This window comes from Aulonocara sp. 'chitande type north' Nkhata Bay, linkage group LG3 (genome assembly GCF_057382095.1).
Source record: "Aulonocara sp. 'chitande type north' Nkhata Bay isolate Kocher_YH1m ecotype deep benthic linkage group LG3, A_spYH_male_GT1.1, whole genome shotgun sequence".
NCBI lineage: Eukaryota > Metazoa > Chordata > Actinopteri > Cichliformes > Cichlidae > Aulonocara > Aulonocara sp. 'chitande type north' Nkhata Bay.
The window spans coordinates 22,649,744-22,662,684 of NC_141346.1; the positions used below are offsets into that span (position 1 = coordinate 22,649,744).

General features: G+C 40.0%; 1 protein-coding gene across 2 annotated transcripts; it reads left to right on the forward strand.

Annotated features, from left to right (window-relative positions):
- Window positions 1-1,112: 1,112 nt before the first annotated feature.
- Window positions 1,113-8,446, forward strand: LOC147334601 (butyrophilin subfamily 3 member A2-like). 2 transcript variants are annotated; one of them, XM_086273336.1, is made up of 7 exons: window positions 1,113-1,274; window positions 3,285-3,372; window positions 3,566-3,904; window positions 4,590-4,868; window positions 6,399-6,518; window positions 6,906-7,430; window positions 7,559-8,444. In XM_086273336.1, the coding sequence occupies exons 2-6, from the start codon at window positions 3,294-3,296 to the stop codon at window positions 7,424-7,426; spliced, it is 1,338 nt and encodes a 445-aa protein (XP_086129462.1). In that variant the 5' UTR covers window positions 1,113-1,274; window positions 3,285-3,293; the 3' UTR covers window positions 7,427-7,430; window positions 7,559-8,444. The 2 variants fall into 2 exon arrangements, with proteins under 2 accessions (XP_086129462.1, XP_086129451.1); XM_086273325.1 differs by lacking the exon at window positions 1,113-1,274 and adding an exon at window positions 1,901-1,987 and having other exon boundaries at window positions 7,559-8,446.
- Window positions 8,447-12,941: the final 4,495 nt, after the last annotated feature.

The following is a 12,941-nucleotide window of genomic DNA, read 5'->3' on the forward strand; positions in this document are numbered from 1 at the left end:
AAGACCTCAGAGGCTGAACACACAGAGCTCCAGCTGTGCTGCGTCCTTTCAGTGCAGCTGGACACTAGAGGTCACCATTTGATTTTATGTCAAAACATTAAAAACACTGACGCTGACTTGTTCCACACATGAGTGGGAGCCTCTGCTTCCAGCATATAAACATGTCAAAGAGTCTTTTAAAACTAATCTTATATACTTTACATCATTTTAAATATAATTATTTTCTATTTATGTGACTACATGTGTATTTGATTTTTAGTTAAATTCATATAACATACATGATAAACATGAAGTGAAAAAAACTTTTTGATAAGAAAAAGATTATTTAAAAACATTCAGGAACATTGTACATGTACTGTTTTGTATTTAAATGGTTGTAACCTATTACTGTAATGAACAAAACAGAGTCGTGAAGCACGGCAACAGAATAAAGGCAACAGAATTTGAAGCATAGATAAAATACATTTTATGAAAGTTTGACCATATTTGACCCTAAAGAAGAGGTCAGAGGTCCAGAGTAACCTGATATTTACAATCCCCATGTATCATTCGCTACATGCTGTCAATACCAACAATGACATAGTTTTAAATAAATGGCTCTATATAACATTATCATTACTCTGACTTTCAGGTTGATCCATTGAACTTGGGGAGAGGTCAGAGGTCAAATGTGATATGATATTGTAAGTCTTTGTACTTTATAAATGTTGAAATTACACAGCACACTTTTAAGAATCATAATTTTTGACTTTTAAGTTTTTTTGTCAATTTTCAACCAACAACTCATAAAGTTTACCGTGAAGACCTCGATGGATGTAAGCCAGATTTTATTGGATTTTTATAACATGATCCTGCTCTACACCCTACAGAGTTTTATCAGAATACATTCAAACTTTTAGAGCTGTCGTGTTTACAGACAGAATGAAATGCAAATGTTGCCAAAAACATGAGCTTCTTGTTGAAGGTACTAAGAAACTCCTGAAACCATTTTGAGCTCCTCTTTGGTTTACACATGATCAGATTCGGCACTGAACTGATGCAATATGCAATCAAGGTCAACCGTCCCTGTGTTCGTCATGCTCAGTGTTTATCTGATAAACACCAAGGAACGTGCAGCAGTGAACGTTAGAAACTGATCAGACTTGAGTGTCTGGTTTGCAGTGACTCGTTAATCATTGTCTCAGTCTTCGTTTCCTGCTCGGCTCCAGCGACTTGTTTCACTTTGAGAGTGACAGATTGAATCACTGTGTCAGCGTCTAGGGTCTTTATCTGTGGTAAGTCTTTTTTTTATTTGTTTGTTTTCGTTTTTAATTTGTTTTGAGTCAGAGAACAAACAAACAAGAACCTTATAACAAAACACTAAAAATGTGAAAAACAAAGGGATTTTTTCTACATGTTACTGAATAAACTCTGAATAAAATCAGACTGTTGTTTCTCTGTCAAACTGTGAGCACATACAAGATGAAAAATGTCTGTCAGTTGTTAAAAGCTCCCACAAAGCTCCAAATGTAGCAGCAAAAAGCTGTATTATGTTTATAAAGAACTGTTCTTGGAATCGTGCAGAGACCTGCACGTAAAGCAGGACTTTGTCTCATCGAGGTGACTTAAAAGAAACTCTGAGCTTTCAGTTTTAGTCATGTGCTTAAGTTACACTGATACTGAGCAAGTTAATTTTAAACTAAAAGATCATAGTCTAAGCTGATCTGTGTTCCTGGTGAGTGTTTGATGGGTCACCTCCAGCCTTGGCTGAGCCTTTGTGCTTTTCTTTAATTTATTTGGCCAAAAGAGATAAAACACAGAGCTGACTGACTGCAGCAGGTTTCTCAGATTTTCTTTCTGTCAATGCCACAGGCTGGTGTTGATTGGTCTGCTGTTTACAGAGTGGGCGGAATAAACTCACATGAATAATTTCAGTTTCTTCTTTGAAAATGACTGCTTGATACAAACTCAGGAGCACAGCTGTCGGAAACGACTGAAGATGAAGCAGGTTTGTAGAATTTACTGAGATTAAAGTGTTGAACTGTGACAATCATCAGTTAACACGACTTTTCAGCTGTTTGGGGGCAGAGACAGTTTCCTCAGAAAAAAACCTGTATGTTTGGAGGTGTTTGGTTGATTTTAAGCTTTAAGCTCAACAGGTTTATTCTGTACTCTGTCAATCAAAACGAGAGAGCTCACTCTTCTGCTTTCAAAGGAAGATATAGCAGCAGCTACTACTGTTTACTACACTGTAAAAACCCACATGTCCTTCTCAGGACTTTTATTTATTTGGCAATCATGTTGTTGTTGTTCTTTTTATTCACAGTTTTGAACTAGATGTCATCCATACTCTGCTGATTAATCACTTAATCAAATTGAGCACTTTTCAAAATTATAAAACATCTGTTGGTGTTGTTTTTAGGATTTTAAGCCTTTAAATGACAGCTTAAACATCTGATGTATTAATTATTTATTCAAACAAACTCACAAAGAATAATTTTCCATATAATAAATAGGATGAGGATGTGACATTGGGGTGATTAGATTCTTGGGCATGTCAAAGAACAGCAACATCATCGATTTGATTGCATTTTTTGTGTAGTGTCTTTCGACACAAAAATGCCCCATTCACTTCTACTGAAACCACATTTTTTATTCTCTCTTGTAATACTGTTGTAGTATAAAACCATGCATCCTGTAATGTCAGCATTTTATTTTGAAGAAAAGTTGTATTTTTTGAAATTTTTAGTGTATTCCCTCAGATTCAACCATTTTGCCATTGTAGGCTAATGCACGAAATTCTTGTCTTTTTGCCACTGGTGTGACCACCAGGGAGCCCCAAGAGTGATTTCTATGCACGTGTGTGTGAAACTACTTTTAAATCAACATCTGTTTCATTATTGAGCACATTTATTATGCAAACTGCACCAGCACTGAAAACTTTAACAACTAAAGATAAGCTCAACAGAATATATGTATAAATTTGAAACTGTGTAACTGATATCACAGGTAAATGGTTCTTAGCAATTTTCTACTCTGAGTACTGAAAGGGCTTAATTCACACAATGTTTTCTCTATGGATGTGCTTTCAATCTTACATGCAAATCCAACCACCAACCTTCAGATTAGCAGATGACCTGCTCTACCTCCTCCAAATCCGCAAAAACATCAACAATTCTGTGTTTTTCTGTCAATATGGTGTGCTATGTGTACATTAATGGCTGCAATATAACAAAAAGTGAAAAATTTAAGGGGGTCTGAATACTTTCCATACTCACTGTATTTATATTATTTTTACTATGCAGAAATCGAGAATGCGTTCAATGAAGGATAGGCTTCTCTTGGTTTTCTATCATGATGTTATCCTTCTTCTTCTAACATGGCATTGTGGAGGTAAGTTGCAGAGTAATATTGAACAATGAACATAATGTTAATGTGGTGAGAGTTTTTGTGTATATGTGATGGGAGTGTTGCAAGACAACTGGAAGAAAGATGTAAAGACACACCACCTGGGAAATTGCAGCCCAAGAAAAATTACCCAAATGAAGTGTAATTATATTATTCGTTTATTATACTTTATCCACAGGTCAGTCTCAGATGATTGGTCCAACTCACCCATTGGTTGCAATGACAGGGGATAACATCATTTTACCATGCCAGCTAGATCCAGCTAGGGATGCTGTTGACTTGACTGTGGAATGGTCTAGACGTGACCTTAAACCAAGATTTGTCCATTTAAAGCGGGACGATGCGGAGCTCGTGACTCAGAATACTTTATACTCCAGAAGAACATCACTGTCTGTCAACAAACTGAAATGTGGTGACATTTCATTGAAACTCTCCAAAGTGCAAGTGTCTGATGCAGGAATGTATAACTGCCTTGTTCCTGAAATTGGTGCAGAAACTGGGATGGAGCTTGTTGTTGGTAAGTTGACATCAATACCATTTGCTCTTAAAAACAAAAGGAAAAACATTAAGGCATGGGATACTGACAAATAACAAAAGCTTACCTTGGATGACAAGATGGATATTCTACTGGGAAGTGAATCATCTACAGGAGCATATAAGTTGAATACATTTTGGGAAAGACAGATTAGTTCTTACTTGAGCTAACATAGCTAACTGGATTGAGATTTGGACTGACCAGACGCATGGCATAGTTTATTGAGTTCTCAAGAAGTGCAGTTTACTAACAGGAGAGAGGTGTGGAAGATAGTGATATGGTATATATATATATATATGGTATGGTATAGTGGTATTTAGAATTAGAGACATTTCATAGGGCATTAAGGCCAATGAGAGGAACATTTGGGCAGCTGGGTAAAAAACTACAAAAGAAAAAAGCATTTGACCTGACCAGATTACATTTAAATATGTAACAGGATTAAATCGGACAACCATAATGGATCTTTAAAAGAGCATAGTAGTATTTATAATTACAATTTAGGCCACTGTACCATTTCAACAAAAAGCTATATGGCGTGACCACAGAGTAATCGAAGGTAATCGGGAAGGAATTTGGAATAACATGAACCATTGAAATAATTCAAAAATGTTTTAATTCTTAACTTTGCATTCCAAGTAACTTTTATCCTTATTTTACTCTGTAGGTTCTGTTTCTTCTGTAGTCATGGAGATATCCAAAGTCGAAAATGAAATCTTCTTTAAATGCAAATCTAACGGCTGGTATCCAGAGCCTCAGGTGATTTGGCTGAACAGTCAGGGAAACCAAATCACAGCTGAATCTACAAACAGTGCCAAAGGTTCTGATGACCTCTATACTGTCAGCAGCACTGTGACTGTGAACAAGAGACAGACCTACAGTCTCACCTGCAGAGTCCAACAGAAGAACATCAACCAGACTGAAGAAGCACATATCCATGTATCAGGTAGAAAAATGATGTATGCCTGACTCAGGGCTGGACTGGGACAAAAAATCAGCCCGGGCATTTTGACTAGAGACCGGCCCACCAGGAATGGTGCCAAAAAGCCTTTGAATGAAAACAAACAATGTTGTGACAGTGATGTACAGTCTTGTTGGTATTTATGTAGGATTTCTATACATTTTACATCAGATAAAAACTTTGGTTGTAAGATTCAGATAATTATTTGTTAAAAGTGAGACATTTTAAATGAGAATAAGAAAGAAAAGTATTTCTTTGTGCCCCCCATTCCTGTTATTTTCCCAAACTGGGCCCCAGGCAAAACTTTGCTAGATCCGCCCCTGCACAGTTACCAGCTGTCAGCTACCTAAAAAAGGATCCTGGTGTTATTTGTCTCTCAGAAACAGTTCATAACTTCCCTTCAACTCATTCATGTCACCTAAAAGGTAAACCTGTTTCTCCATCACCTGTTCAGCTCTGATGATTCAGTAAGGACATCTCCTGGTTTCATCTTCATGTTTCCCTCTCACCACATATCCAAACCAATATCATGACCAGCAGCTCTATGGCTGTGGCTCCAGCAAACATCAGCTGACAGTAGAAAGTAATATTAAATACATTCTATCAACAGCTGATCAAGCTTAAACATGCTGCTGTTGTTTAACGCGACATCCGCTTATTCCCTCTTTCTGGCGCAAAGTGGGCGATAAACAAGAGAGATGGGAATGGTGTCAGAAAAGCCGATCAGCTGATCATTGATCAGTTTCATGATTGAGGTAGCAACAGGAGAGGGAGGGGAGAGAATGAGAGAAGAAGAGGCAGCTGTGCAGCAAAGACACAGAATAACTCCAGCTTTGTGCCTTTTTTCATTCTAGCTGAAGTACAGGACAAACTTTGTTTCTTTTCAGCTCAATACAAAACGCGTAATATTTTCTCTGAATATGAGACCATTCCGTTTTTTACGGGACGGTGGGCAACTCTACTAACTACCCTTATGAATAAAATAAAATTCACTATCAGTAACATCATAGCACCCACCCAGCTGTATAGAAACTCCGTCATGCTAGCTAGTAGCAGTACGAGTTATTGTAACTGACTGTAAAAAGTCAGCACAACGAAAATAAACTACAGCTAAACTTGGTTTATATCTGACCCAGATAGACTGCAGGTCATAACTTCTTACCTCAAGTTCAGTTCACCTGCGGCCGTCTCAGGTCTCTCCTCCTCCTGCCTCACCTTTCCCTATTCCACCTGCTGGCCTCAGTGGAAGCTCCGCCATAGCCACCACCAAACAACTGAGCTATTTTTACACATCTGCCAACATCTGGCCAATCCACCACCTTTCATTGTTTATACCGTTACAAAAGACAAACAAAAAAAAAACCCATCGGCCCATGAAAATGAAAAATCACCATCGGCCCACCGGGCAAATGCCCAGTATGCCCGATGGCCAGTCCACCTATGGCTTGACTTTATTAGTTATTCACATTACTTCTTATTTACAGACAGTATATTCTGTGTGCTTTCTAATTTAAGGTGATTTCTACTTGGTCCAGTGTAATCCTGCTGTTCCGATTACTATCAACCTAGCTGTTTGCTTAATATTGATTGGTACAACAGTATTACTAATATGGAAATGCGGACAAAAGAAAACCAGTAAGTTCTAACTTTATCATACTTTTCTGACAAACGCAGATAATCATTAAATTCATGGATGCATTAGTTTGGAACTTTAAACATGTACTGATTACTAAATTTATCCCTACCTTTGGAACCAACATAATCTATATTTTTTTAGTGTTTTAGTTTAAAATGTTTCTTAAAAACATAATATATATATCTACCTGATATTTATTAGGTTTCATTAACACTGTTTCAGTGCGTATTATTTAACTTTTTTGTGATGCTGTTTATGATTTCATTTTCCCCTGCAAATGTGAAATTTTGGGGGAAAAATGTTTACTGTAGCAAGCAAGTCTGTTTTTTTTAGCTCTCAGTGATATTACTTTAAAAAAATTTTTTTTTTCATTTTTATTCACACAGAAATCAGCATACATGATGAGGATGAAAACAAACTACATCAAACAGAGATGGAGGGAAAATTACAGAGAGAATGTGAGGAAAAGAAAAGACTTGAAGATGAGTTGCAGAACAAGGAGGAAGATTTAAAACATGTCAGACAAACCATTGAAAAACTGATGGAGCAGAAGACATTTCTGAAGGACCAGAGAGAAAAACTCATCACACTACTGCAGGAGGACAAGGCAGAGATGAAAGAGGCCATGAAAAAAGAGAAAGAAACTCCAAGAACTGACAAAGAGAAAATAATGCAGAAGCGTGGAGATAAAAAAATTTACCTGGAAAAGAGAATAAAAGTACATGATGAACTGTTAAAGATGACAGAAAAGCTAATGGAGGAAACGGAGAACATTATAATCCAAATGACAGAAAGAAAGGGAAAACTAGAAAAAGACAAGGAACAAATTATTAAACACTTGAGAGAGAAACAAAAACATGAAAGAGATTTAGAAGAAACTGTCAGAGAAACAAGCGAGAAACAATGAACAGGTGTGTAAGTTTTTCTTGTATATATTTCTTGCTAAAATCACACGTACAAACTGTCGTGTTGTGTTCAGTTTACATTCCCAGTGTCTTCAGTTATGAACCTAACCCGTTTTTTTGCTTTTCTTCCTCAGCAAAGGACAGAGTAACACGACAAACAAAACATGGATTTTGCTGTTTTTTTCTCTTGCTGTCATTTTGCAATGTGATGCCTAATGTTTCTTTATTTGTTTCCTTTATATTTATACTATATACTTTTAAACAATCAATCAATCAATCAATCAAGGCTTTATTCGCCACATGCAGTGAAATGGGACCCCCCCCCCCGACCATACACACACAACACAGACATCAGATGGGGATACACTTGAGAGAGAATTAAAGAAATGAAAGACATTTAGAAGAAACTGTCAGAGAAAGAAGCGAGAAACAATGAACAACTGTCCAAGAAGTCAGGATGAGTTTTTCTGGAATATATTTCTTGCTAAAATCACATGTATAAACTGTCGTGTTGTATTCATTTTACGTTCCCAGTGTCTTTAGTGTCTCTCCTTTTTTTAATCAGCGAATGACAGAGTAACACAACAAATAAAACATGGGTTATTTTTGTCTGTGCTGTCATTTTGCAATGTGATGCCTGATGTTTCTATATTTTTTTGCTTTAAATTTATACTATATACAGTTTAACAAGACATGCATTTTGAGTGAATTTTATCATAGGAGATTTTATTTTGTTTCTTTAGAAGAAAATAGAAGAGATTCAGAAGAAACTCACTTGATGAACATCTGTCTAAGAAGTCAGATGTTTATTTTACTTGATTTTTTTTCTGTGTTACAAAAAAATATATTGATGTGTTTATTATTTAAGTTGATTTCTAATAATAATTGTACTGTTATAATTTATTCTGATGATTTAATCATCTAAACTGATCCGTGATGAAAACACATCTGTGTGTAAGCGTGTATTCTTATCTTGGTGGGGACCAAAATTTGGAAGTCAGCCATACTTGTTGGGACCAACAGCCCTTATGAGGACCAAAATCCCGGTCCCCACAAGTTTGAAGGCATTTTTGAGACTCAGAATGTAGTTTCAGTGACAGGGTTAGAATTGGGTTTTGGTTAACTTTAAGGTAAGGGGCTAGGGGAAGCATAATGCCAACTAGGTGTCCCCAAAAGCTATGGATACCCAACATATACGTGTGTGTGTGTGTGTGTGTGTGTGTGTGTGTGTGTGTGTGTGTGTGTGTGCGTGGGGGGGGGAGTCCCTAAACACAGGGACTACCTCAACATTCAGCCCTTCTGACAACTTTCTCTTCCTGCTCATATACACTGCCATTTTTGCCTGTCCTAACAAAAAATTAAGCAGCTGGCATTTGTTCTTCCTAAGACGAGTAAATCTAAAAACACAAATAAAAATAGTCACCCCCGCATCTACCAAAGATAGCTTTCAGAAGCGCAAACAGAGCAATGAAACTGGGTCTCCCTCTGCTCACAGAATGGACATTTGTCTTCCACAGCAGCGTTAATAACAGAGACAAAAGAATTTACAGCAACAATGCCATGAACAATTCTCCACTGCAAGTCTGCATGCTTTTTCATGAGGGGATGTTTGTAAAGGGATCTCCATGCTGGTTTGATGTCAGGTGCTAAGGAGAGATGGGTCCTCCTCACTGTGTGCATTCAACTTGCCTTGATTGAAAGTTTTTACCAGCAGCCTATACAAAGTTTTCCAGAGGCCCCTTCCAGGGACACCCCCGCAACATCCACATTATCCAGTAAAGGACCAAAGCAGTTCTTAAAACCAGGAAACAGTCTGATGGAAGGATAAGGATCTAAATGATTTGGAAACAGAGTGCCGTCACAATAACTTGCCAAACGTGAACACTCAATCAGAATCAGAATCAGAATACTTTATTGATCCCTGGGGGAAATTATTTTTTATTACAGTGCTCCATTATAACCAACATTAAGACAAGACAGACAATACACTAACTAAGAATAGTACAATATATACATATATATACATACATACATAAGTCACTCATAAATAAATAGCTGGAAAAGAAACATGTGTAGTTGTAGCAGTAAACAGTGTGTTAAGTGGATGCGTTGTACAGGGAGATGGCCACAGGCAGGAAAGATTTCCTGTGTCGTTCAGTGGTGCTTTTCGGTAATCTCAGTCTCTCACTGAACGTGCTCCTGTGACTGACCAGCATGTCAACTCCACCTAATTTGCGTTTCCAATTATCGAAAAGCTGACCAGCAACTCAAGTAGACCTTATCCCAAGCTGTGCAGCGAGACCATCCGAATTATCCAGCCAGCTCTACCACCCTCTTCAGAGAAAAGACTTGTGCAGCATGGAGCCGTCTGGATAAAGTAGTCCTACCCCAGACAGGGCAATCCAGCAAGCTGCCAAACAGTAAAGGTTCTTCCAGCAACTAGTACAAAGATTCTGCCTGCTGTTGCATCCGTTTCCTCAGCAGAGCCCATACAGAAAAACACTCTTGTAAAAAGGTGGAAGAAGTGAAGCGTTCAGCTTGCTTGAGTCCATCAGAAACAGAGATAAATCCAAACCCATATGACCAAGCTGCTGAAGAATACAGCACGATATCCTCCTCCATACTAGATCTGTGGGTCCTATAAGTAGCCTCTGAATAAACTGAAAGCGAAAAGCAGCCCCTCTACTGACCAAATGGACCAGACCTTGTCCGTCTTCCTCTCTAGGGAGAAAAAGGACACTTTGAGGAATCCAGTGCAACTTATCCCAAAAAAAAGTCCACCAGGATCCTTTGAATGTTAGACAAGAGGGTAACTGGGGGATCAACACAAGTCAACCGGTGCCACAGAGCAGAAGAAACCAGATTATTGATAACAAGAACTCGACCTCTGTATGACATACAGTAAAAAACGAAAAAAAAAAAAATATTATAGTGCAAATTTGCAAATAAAACAGCATATGCATCAAAATAAACTATTTCCAGCAGTGCAATTTCAGTTCTAAGCATCACAGAAACGATAAAGAAAAGCATAAAGTCAAACATGACTTTAAAAAACACCAGTATAGGCTTATAAGGCCCTGAAGGTAAAAAAACAAACAAAAAAAAAAACCCCAAAAAACAAAATGGCGTCAATTCCGGTTTCGGGCAGGTAATGGCGGACATGAGCTAGTTCGCGCAGACGTCTATTCCAACGTAGGAAGTGTTACGAACAGCTGATCGGATCGGCAAAGCGTGTTTCTGGAATATTATGTTTTTGTTGCTGCAAGTGCTTTTTATGCAGTTTTTGCAAAGCTTTATGTGGAAGGAAACTGTGACCTAGGACAAGCTGATGGCATGAGATGTAAGTACAACTCCTCCGGTTTCATATGCAAAAAAGTTATTGCGCTAGCTTACATGGTTGCAGTTCTACAGGGATTTAAAAAATAGTTACGCACAACGGAGCGTGCCTGCTCCGACCGGTCTTAAAGGGTTAACTTGTGTTCTTAAGAATTATCTTCTTGATAACACACATCGAGGTGACCGACTGGGAAACACTCTGTGAGCCTCACGCCGAGGACATCAATGGGCTTACTGAGTGTATCACAGACTACATAACTTTCTGCACCGACTCCATTGTTCCAGCTCAGACTGTTCATTGTTACCCAAATAACAAGCCGTGGGTGACTAAGGACATCAAAGCCCTCCTCAACAACAAGAAGAGGGCTTTCAGAGGGGGCAACAAAGAGGAGGTGAGGAAGGTCCAGGTGTTACTAAAGGACAAGATCAGAGAGGCTAAGGACAATTACAGGAGGAAGCTGGAGTGGAAACTCCAGCAGAACAGCATGAGAGAGGTGTGGAGGGGCATGAAGACCATCACTGGATTCAGGCCAACCAACAGCAGGGGAGCTGAGGGAGGTGAGAATAGAGCCGACGAGTTGAATCTGTTTTTCAATAGATTCGACACCACAGTGTCTGCTCCCACCCCCACAACCTCACCTGCAGTCAGCCTGGAATCCAGAGCCACACCACTGTGCCAGCCTCTCTCTTCACATGTTGCCTCCTGTGAGATTCCTGACACCCCTCCCCCACCCATCACCTTCACTCAATACCAGGTTGAGATGCAAATGAGGAGACTTCACTCAGGCAAGTCTGCTGGACCAGACGGAGTGAGTCCCCTTGTCCTCAAGACCTGTGCCCCCCAGCTGTGTGGAGTCTTTCATAAACTGTTTATGCTGAGTCTGAGTCTGCAGAGGGTCCCGGTGATGTGGAAGACATCATGCCTCGTCCCTGTACCAAAGACGCCTCGTCCCAGTGGCCCCCAGGATTACAGGCCCGTGGCACTGACCTCCCACATCATGAAGACCCTGGAAAGGCTCATCCTGGACCAGCTGCGACCCATAGTAAGACCACATCTGGATCCCCTTCAGTTCGCTTATCAGCCTCGTCTCGGAACAGAGGACGCCATCATCTACCTGCTCAATCGTGTCTACACCCATCTGGACCAGCCGGCGAGCACTGTGAGGGTCATGTTTTTTGACTTTTCCAGTGCTTTCAACACCATCAGGCCGACCCTCCTGGGTGATAAGTTAGCAGCGATGCAGGTGGATGCTTCTCTGGTGTCCTGGATTGTTGATTACCTGACAGGAAGACCACAATATGTACGTCTCCCACAGTGTGTGTCTGACAAGGTGATTAGCAACACAGGGGCACCACAGGGGACTGTCCTCTCCCCCTTCCTCTTCACCCTCTACACCACAGACTTCAGCCACTGCACAGAGACCTGCCATCTTCAGAAGTTTTCTGATGACTCTGCGGTGGTTGGATGCATCAGCAGGGATGATGAGACAGAGTACCGGGCTGTGGTCGACTCCTTTGTCACGTGGTGTGAGCAGAATCATCTGCAGCTCAACGTGGCAAAGACCAAGGAACTGATCGTGGACTTCAGGAAGACCAGGAAACACTTGACCCCTGTTTCAATCCAGGGGGTCAGTGTTGACATTGTGGAGGACTATAAATACCTTGGAGTACACATTGACAATAAACTGGACTGGGCTAAAAACACCACAGCACTTTACAGGAAGGGCCAGAGTCGTCTCTATTTTTTGAGGCGACTGAGGTCCTTCAACATCTGCCAGAAAATGCTGAGGATTTTCTATGAGTCTGTGGTGGCCAGTGCGATCCTCTATGCTGTTGCATGCTGGGGGAGCAGGCTGAGGGTCGCAGATGCCAACAGACTTAATAAACTGATCCGTAAGGCCAGCAATGTTGTGGGGATGGAGCTGGACTCCCTCAAGGTGGTGTCGGAGAGGCGGATGCTGTCCAAGATAAAGACAATGTTGGATAACACCTCCCACCCACTCCATGACATGCTGGTCAGTCACAGGAGCACGTTCAGTGAGAGACTGAGATTACCGAAAAGCACCACTGAACGACACAGGAAATCATTCCTGCCTGTGGCCATCTCCCTGTACAACGCATCCACTTAACACACTGTTTGCTGCTACAACTACACATGGTTCTTTTCCAAATATTTATTTA

Coding starts and splice junctions, on each gene's coding strand:
- LOC147334601 (XM_086273325.1), top strand. CDS start 1,901: ATGAATAATTTCAGTTTCTTCTTTGAAAATGACTGCTTGATACAAACT. Junction 3,373..3,565: donor TCTAACATGGCATTGTGGAG/GTAAGTTGCAGA, acceptor CTTTATCCACAG/GTCAGTCTCAGATGATTGGT. Junction 3,905..4,589: donor TGGGATGGAGCTTGTTGTTG/GTAAGTTGACAT, acceptor TTTACTCTGTAG/GTTCTGTTTCTTCTGTAGTC.